The sequence below is a fragment of the Oncorhynchus gorbuscha genome, linkage group LG21 (genome assembly GCF_021184085.1).
Source record: "Oncorhynchus gorbuscha isolate QuinsamMale2020 ecotype Even-year linkage group LG21, OgorEven_v1.0, whole genome shotgun sequence".
Classification (NCBI taxonomy): Eukaryota; Metazoa; Chordata; class Actinopteri; order Salmoniformes; family Salmonidae; genus Oncorhynchus; species Oncorhynchus gorbuscha.
The window spans coordinates 19,920,875-19,929,239 of record NC_060193.1 but is presented as its reverse complement, the minus strand read 5'-3'; the positions used below and the strand labels follow the sequence as shown (position 1 = coordinate 19,929,239).

At 39.7% G+C, this 8,365-nt stretch overlaps 1 protein-coding gene across 1 annotated transcript; it reads right to left on the bottom strand.

Moving 5' to 3' along the window:
• Window positions 1-277: 277 nt before the first annotated feature.
• LOC124008384 (transmembrane protein 256-like) lies at window positions 278-7,383 on the bottom strand. The gene is made up of 4 exons (XM_046319630.1): window positions 7,199-7,383; window positions 6,777-6,814; window positions 2,373-2,453; window positions 278-761 (listed from the first exon to the last, which is right to left on the bottom strand). The coding sequence occupies exons 1-4, from the start codon at window positions 7,278-7,280 to the stop codon at window positions 618-620; spliced, it is 345 nt and encodes a 114-aa protein (XP_046175586.1). The 5' UTR covers window positions 7,281-7,383; the 3' UTR covers window positions 278-617.
• Between the last annotated feature and the right edge of the window lie 982 nt (window positions 7,384-8,365).

Here is an 8,365-nt window from a genome sequence, read left to right as displayed (position 1 = left end):
CTACACACACACACACGCACGCACACACACAGCCTACAATCAGGAAACGGGAGGATGGAATGAAGGAAGGAATTAGCGCTTCAATGAATTTCACTTCCAATTTGAATACAGATAGGTTTGAAGGAACGTAGCCCCGGCTAAAGTGAGGCCAGTGGTTAATGAACTCCGTGTTCTCTGTACACCGGTACTTAGAAGATGAAATGCTGATGGGCCAGAGACATTCACTATCAGAAGGCTTCCTCAGTAGGAACAAATAAGGGGTTACAGAGAAGTGATCAACTCTTTTCAAAAGGTTTATTTATGATTAAGGATTAATATACATTAGTCTTTCGGATCCATTCAAACTGAAACGTCGGTGCGTTAACACCCACACACAAAAACACACAAAAACAGAGACATTTAAGTCACGAGTACATCGCAGCCTGTGATGACAGAACATTTTCAAAAGTGATCCCTCACAACCTTATCTTCTCTTTACACCCATGACAGAACAACAGCAGGGTATAGATAAGTGACATTTTACCAACGCCCCTTCTTCTCTGAACATAAGTCAGTTTGTGTCCTGTAGAGAAAGGTCATTCACCATCAGTAGGGGTCAGTGGTTAAAATGACAGAGTTCAGATGGCGATGGCCAGCCAGCCAGCGATCAGGAACATGCCCCCGTAAGGAGCCAGTTTCCTCAGGACAGGGTTCTCCGTCAGGGCCTGGTGATACAGGGCGCCACAGAACGCCCCCATGCCCACTACCAGGAGGGCGCCCGCCTGCAGAGAGAAGAGGGGAAAGTGACTGTGTGCTTCCCCGCTTACCATTAAGGCTGACCATTTAAGACGTGCACACAGCCTTCTCAGAATGTGGCATACAGTATCTGAAAACACATGTAGTTGGACATCAAATCACTAATGCAAACAAAAAATGGAGAATACATGCAGGCGGAGGATTATAATAAACCAGATACATAATTATTGTGCCCTCAGAAAGTATTCACATCCCTTGACTTTTTCCACTTTGTTGTTACAACATGTATATGTTGTGTCACTGGCCTACACACAATACCCCATAATGTCAATGTGAAATTGTTTAGACATTTTTACAAATTAAAAATGAAAAGCTGAAATGTCTTGAGTCAATACGTATTCAACCCCTTTGTTCTGGCAAGCCTGAATAAGTTCAGATGCATGAAGTGTTTAACATGATTTTTTTGAACGACTACCTCATCTCCGTACCTCACACATACAATTATCTGTCCCTCAGTCGAGCAGTGAATTTAAAACACAGATTCAACCAAAGAGGTTTTCCAATGCCTCGCAAAGATGGGCACCTATTGGTAGACGGGTGAAAATAACTTTGGATGGTGTATCAATACACCCAGTCACTACAAAGATACAGACGTCCTTCCTAACTCAGTTGCCAGAGAGGAAGGAAACCACTCAGGGATTTCACCATGAGGCCAATGGCGACTTTAAAACAGAGTTTAATGGCTGTCAAAGGAAAAACTAAGGATGGATCGACATTGTAGTTAATCTACAATATTAACCTAACTGACAGAACGAAAAGGAAGCCTTTACAAAGTATGGAATAAAAAAATATTCCAAAACAAGTATCCTGTTTGCAAAAAGGCACAAAAGTAAAACCGCAAAAAAATGTGGCAAAGAAATTCACTTTATGTCCTGAATACAAAGTGTTATGTTTGGGGCAAATCCAACACATCACCGAGTACCACTTCATATTTTCACGCATGGTGGTGGCTACATCATGTTCTGGATATGATCGTCATCAGCAAGGAGTTTTTTTAGGATAAAAATCAAATGGAATATAGCTAAGCACAAGCAAAACCATAGAGGAAAACCTGGTTCATTCTGCATTCCTTACAGACACACACACAGCAAGACAACCTAAAATACAAGGCCAAACATACACTGGAGTTACTTGCCAAGACAACATTGAATGTTCCTTGAGTGGCCTAGTTATCGATTTGACTTAAATGGCTGTCTAACGATCAATAACCAACTTGACAGAGCTTGAAGAATTTAAAGAATAAATGTGCAAATATTGTACAATCCAGGTGTGAAAAGCAATTGGACATATCCAGAAAGAATCATAGCTGTAATCACTGCCAAAAGTGATTCTAACATGTGCGAATACTTATGTAAATATTTCTGGATTTAATTTCAACAAACATGTTTCCACTTTGTCGTTATTGGGTATTGTGTGTAGATGGTTCATCCATTTTGATTTCAGACTGTAACAACAACATGTGGAATAAGTCTAAAGGGGTAGGAATACTTTCTGAAGACACCGTATGTTCTATTACAACACTAGAGTTCAATAGTTCATTCTGTAATTAGAATTGGAGTGAGGTATACAGTACATACCACAGCAGGTTTCCGACAGCGAGAGGCCCCCAGCAGAGCTATGCTGTGATAGAAGTGGTACTTGTTGGCCGTCTCATACAGCTGAGGAGAGGTAGATACATTAGAGACCAGAACTGTCTGACAAATAAGTTGACAGGGTGGTATAACTTTGCATTATATTCATATTGGTTATTTTAACGCAATAAGCCCAGAAGGAGTGTGGTATATTGGCCATATTGCACAAAGCCCTGAGATGCCTTATTGCTTTTGGAAACTTTTTGCATCATACCTGTGGTATATCATCTGACAAACACAGCTGGAATGCTGTTCTAGCCAATCAGCATCAAGTACCCAAACTTCCCTATTTATAATTGTGTGTGTGTGTGCGTGCGTGCGTGCGTGCGTGCGTGCGTGCGTGCGTATACACAATACCAGTCAAAAGTTTGGACACACCTACTCATTCAAATGTTTCTTTATTTGTACTATTTTCTACATTTTAGAATAATAGCAAAGACATCGAAACTATGAAATAACGCACACGGAATCATGTAGTAACAAAATATATATATATATATTTTTTGATTTATGTTCTTTGAAGTAGCCACCTTTTGTTTTGATGACAGCTTTACACACTCTTGGCATTCTCTCAACCAGCTTCACCTGGAATGCTTTTCCAACAGACTTGAAGGAGTTCCAACATTTGCTGAGCACTTGTTGGCTGCTTTACCTTCACTCGGCGGTCGACTCATCCCAAACCATCGCAATTGGGTTGAGGTCGGGTGATTGGGAGGCCAGGTCATCTGATGCAGCACTCCATCACTCTCCTTCTTGGTCAAATAGCCATTACACAGCCTGGAGGTGTGTTGGGTCATTGTCCTGTTGAAAAACAAATGATAGTGGGACTAAGCCCAAACCGGATGGGAAGACGTATCTCTGCAGAATGCTGTGGTAGCCATGCTGGTTAAGTGTGCTGGGTTAGAGGTCGACCGATTAATCGGAATGACCGATTTCAAGTTTTCATAACAATAGAAAATCTGTATATTTGGACACCGGTTTGGCCAATTTAAAAAAAAAAATGTTTTTACACCTTTATTTAATCTTTATTTAACTAGGCAAGTCAGTTAAGAACACATTCTTATTTTCAATGGCGGCCTAGGAACGGTGGGTTAACTGCCTTGTTCAGGGGCAGAACAACAGATTTTTACCTTGTCATCTCGGGGATTCAATCTTACAACCTTACAGTTAACTAGTCCAACGCTCTAACCACCTGATTACATTGCACTCCACGAGGAGACTGCCTGTAACGCGAATGCAGTAAGCCAAGGTAAGTTGCTAGCTAGCATTAAACATATCTTATAAAAAACAATCAATCATAATCACTAGTTAACTACACATGGTGGATGAGATTACTGGTTTATCTAGCGTGTCCTGCGTTGCATATAATCGATGCGGTGTGTATCGTTGCTCCAATGTGTACCTAACCATAAACATCAATGCCTTTTTTAAAATCAATACACAGAAGTATATATTTTTAAACCAGTATATATTTTTAAAGAAATCCAGGTTAGCAGGCAATATTAACCAGGTGAAATTGTGACACTTCTCTTACGTTCATTGCACGCAGAGTCAGTGTGTATGCAGCCTAATTTGCCAGAATTGTATGTAATTATGACATAACATTGAAGGTTGTGCAATGTAACAGGAATATTTAGACTTAGGGTTACCACCCGTTAGATAAAATATGGAACGGTTCCATATTTCACTGAAAGAATAAACGTCTTGTTTACGAGATGATAGTTTCCGGATTTTACCATATTTATGACCTAAGGCTCGTATTTCTATAACTAAGTCTATGATTTGATAGAGCAGACTGACTGAGTAGTGGTAGGCAGCAGCAGGCTCGTAAGCATTCATTCAAACAGCACTTTCGTGCGTTTTGTCACCAGGTCTTCGCTGTGCTTCAAGAGTTGCGCTGTTTATGACTTCAAGTCTATCAACTCCCGAGATTAGGCTGGTGTAACCGATGTGAAATGGCTAGCTAGTTAGCGGGGTGCGCGCTAATAGCGTTTCAAACGTCACTCGCTCTGAGACTTGGAGTAGTTGTTCCCCTTGCTCTGCATGGGTAACGCTGCTTCAAGGGTGGCTGTTGTCGATGTGATCCTGGTTCGAGGCCAGGTAGGAGCGAGGAGAGGGATGGAAGCTATACTGTTACACTGGCAATACTAAAGTGCCTATAAGATCATCCAATAGTCAAAGGTATATGAACTATAAATGGTATAGAGAGAAAGCCCTATAATTCCTATAATAACTACAACCTAAAACTTCTTACCTGGGAATATTGAAGACTCATGTTAAAAGGAACCACCAGCTTTCATATGTTCTCATGTTCTGAGCAAGGAACTTAAACGTTAGCTTTCTTACATAGCACATATTGCACTTTTACTTTCTTCAACACTGTTTTTGAACAGGTTTCGTTTATTTGAGGCTAAATGAATTTTATTGATGTATTAAGTTAAAATAAGTGTTCATTCAGTATTGTTGTAATTGTCATTATTACAAATAATATATTTTTTAAATCGGTATTGGCTTTTCTGGACCCCCAATAAATCAGTATCGGCGTTGAAAAATCATTATCGGTCGACCTCTACTCTGGGTATTCCTTTCCTGTGGTGGTCCTCATGAGAACCCGTTTCATCATAGCACTTGATGGTTTTTGCAATTGCACTTGAAGAAACTTTCAAAGTTCTTAATTTTCCAGATTGACTGACCTTCATGCCTTAAAGTAATGATGGACTGTCGTTTCTCTTTGCTTACTTTAGCTGTTCTTGCCATAATATGGATTTAGGGCTATATTCTGTATACCACCCCTACCATGTCACAACACATTGGCTCAAGCGCATTTAAGAAGGAAAGAAATTCCACAAATTAACTTAGCAAGACACACCTGTTAATTTAAATGCATTCCAGGTGACTACCTCATGAAGCTGTTTGGGAGAATGCCAAGAGAGTGCAAAGCTTTCATCAAGGCAAAAGGTGACTACTTTGAAGAATTTAAAATATATTTGTTTAACACTTTTTTTGGTTGCTACATTATTCAAAATTTGTTATTTCATAGTTTTGATGTCTTCACTATTATTTTACAATGTAGAAAAAAGTAAGAATAAAGGAAAAACCCTTGAATGAGTCCAAAGTTTTAACTGGTACCGTGTGTGTGTGTGTGTGTGTGTGTGTGTGTGTGTGTGTAGTTGGAAGTTTACATACACCTTAGCCAAATACATTTAAACTCCGTTTTTCACAATTCCTGACATTTAATCTTTTACAAATTCCCTGTCTTAGGTCAGAAGTTTACATACACTCAATTAGTATTTGGTAGCATTGCCTTTAAATTGTTTAACTTGGGTCAAACATTTTGGGCAGTCTTCCACAAGAAGTTGGGTGTAATATTGGCCCATTCCTCCTGACAGAGCTGGTGTAATTGAGTCAGGTCTCCTTGATCACACACACTTTTTCAGTTCTACCAACACATTTTCTATAGGATTGAGGTCAGGACATTGTGGTGGCCACTCCAATACCTTGGCACTTCACAAAATAGATGGCATCACGAGGGTGGAAAATTATGTGGATATATTGAAGCAACATCTCAAGACATCTGTCAGGAAGTTAAGCTTGGTTGCAAATGGGTCTTCCAAATGGACAATACTTCCAAAGTTTTGGCAAAATGGCTTAAGGACAACAAAGTCAAGGTATTGGAGTGGCCATCATAAAGGCCTGACCTCAATCCTGTAGAAAATTTGTGGGCAGAACTGAAAATGTGTGCGAGCAAGGAGGCCTACAAACCTGACTCAGGTACACCAGCTCTGTCAGGAGGAACGGGCCAAAATTCACCCAACTTCTTGAGGGAAGCTTGTGGAAGGCTGCCCAAAACGTTTGACCCAAGTTAAACCATTTAAAGGCAATGCTACCAAATACTAATTGAGTGCATGTACACTTCTGACCCACAGAGAAAGTGATTAAAGAAATTAAAGCTGAAATAAAATCACTACTATTATTCTGGCATTTCACATTCTTAAAATAAAGTGGTGATCCTAACTGACCTAAAACAGGGAATATTTACTAGGATTAAATGTCAGGAACAGTGAAAAACAGAGTTTAAAAATGTATTTGGCTAAGGTGTAGGTAAACTTCTGACTTCAACTGTATGACAGGTATGACAAAACATTTATTTTTACTGCTCTAATTACGTTGGTAACCAGTTTATAATAGCAAATGCTTTTTAAGCATTAACGCACGAGGGGGTGTGAGATGGCCAATTTACCACGGCCTCGTTGCCTTGTGCAAGAGAACAGCCCTTAGCCGTGGTATATTGGCCATATATCACACCCCCTTGTGCCTTATTGCTTAAATAGCATATGAAACAACACTTACCACGATCGAGTAATCGCCTGGATCTTTGTTTTTGAAACCTGAAGAAACAAATAGGAGATATTGTAAAGGGCCAGGACAGCTACAGTAATAGCAGCACCACAAAACAGGTGGCCATGTCATGTGACATCGAGAACAGTGAAGCCTATTTGTGTAACTTTATGTTTAGCCATCAGGAGCCTTTTCATTCGGTTAATGTGCATCATTTACAGTAGCTTGAAAACTGTAGCCGGAAAGCACACTGTAGGCTACATATAGCTAATTACATTATTATTTAGCTCTAGTGACATGGCCCAATGAGTGACATAAGCCTGTCCTGCAGTACATACACAACAACATGTCTAACTTTTAAAGTTCACTAACGTTACACAATCATTTAATCTGGTTGTTATCCCCCGCACAATTACGAAGACGTAAAATCCTACCGTGAGCTCCGTATGCCCCAGCCGTGACAGCAAGCGCCCCGGACACTCCTGCTAACCTCTGCACAAACAAAGACGCGGTCATTGCTCAATTTTACAAGGCGCTAAATGACTGTGAAAGATAAAGGAAATCGCATGCAGTAGGGCGCTCTTCTGGGAGAGAACATCCGCCGGTAGAATTGTTTACTGAACCAAAATGGCGCCCTTCGTGTTACAGTTTCCAATGTCCGGCATACATGTTTTTTATATATAAATGTGGCTCATTATGGCAAATGAAAATATCCTTGTATAGCCTAATAATATTGTCAAATCTCTTCAGACAAAGCCTTATGGAATGGCACCACTAACACAACACTGATTTGCACATAAACAGTTATTTTCTGTCATCTTCAGACATTGTTATAAAGTTATGCTATTTATCACAGGCGAAATTGCCTCATGGGATGGGGGGGCATGATGCCCCCAATGTGCAGAACAGCTTTAAAAGTAATCTTTGGGCACAAAAACGGCCCAACTCTCAACACTTGTAGCTAGCCAGTAACTCCTGCCCCAGTATGTGTTGATGGCCATTTTCATTTCAAATGTTTTGTTTTTGGGCAGAAGTTGCAGAGAGCGGTAAGAAATGGCACTTCCATGACAAATATCTTATTCCTATTTTTTTTTTGCAGATTTTAAGCATTAAATGACCTGGTATGATGGTGCATTGATAATATATATAGTTTAAAGCTGTTATTTTTGAGTTTTTGTTAAGTTTACCATTAAGGAAATTGTCCAGTGTTTCCAGATTTCTATAAAATATGGCCTATAGTTAATTACAATATGAGTGAAATAGTTTCCTTCCAAAAAATGGTAGTTAAGTATGATAAAAAAGCTCATTTTCTGTGCTGGAATGGTGTGGGTGTACCCCCACAACAGAATGATGTGGGCGTATACCAGTCATTAACAAATATACATGCGAGTAGCATTTTTAAATGGTCTGTTTGAGATAAGAATTTACAGTGAGGTGTTTTTTCTCCAGTTTATGCTTTAGTCACAAATACGAGTATAGGATGAGTCAACAACATTATTTGGGTATGATTTAACAGAATATGAACTTTTAAAAGTGAGGTTTTCAATGGGGGTGGGGGGTGGGGCAATGCAAATAGTCTGGGTAGCCATTTGATTAGATGT

Coding starts and splice junctions, on each gene's coding strand:
- LOC124008384 (XM_046319630.1), bottom strand. CDS start 7,280: ATGACCGCGTCTTTGTTTGTGCAGAGGTTAGCAGGAGTGTCCGGGGCG. Junction 6,815..7,198: donor TGGGGCATACGGAGCTCACG/GTAGGATTTTAC, acceptor TTGTTTCTTCAG/GTTTCAAAAACAAAGATCCA. Junction 762..2,372: donor GCTGTCGGAAACCTGCTGTG/GTATGTACTGTA, acceptor TTCTCTCTGCAG/GCGGGCGCCCTCCTGGTAGT.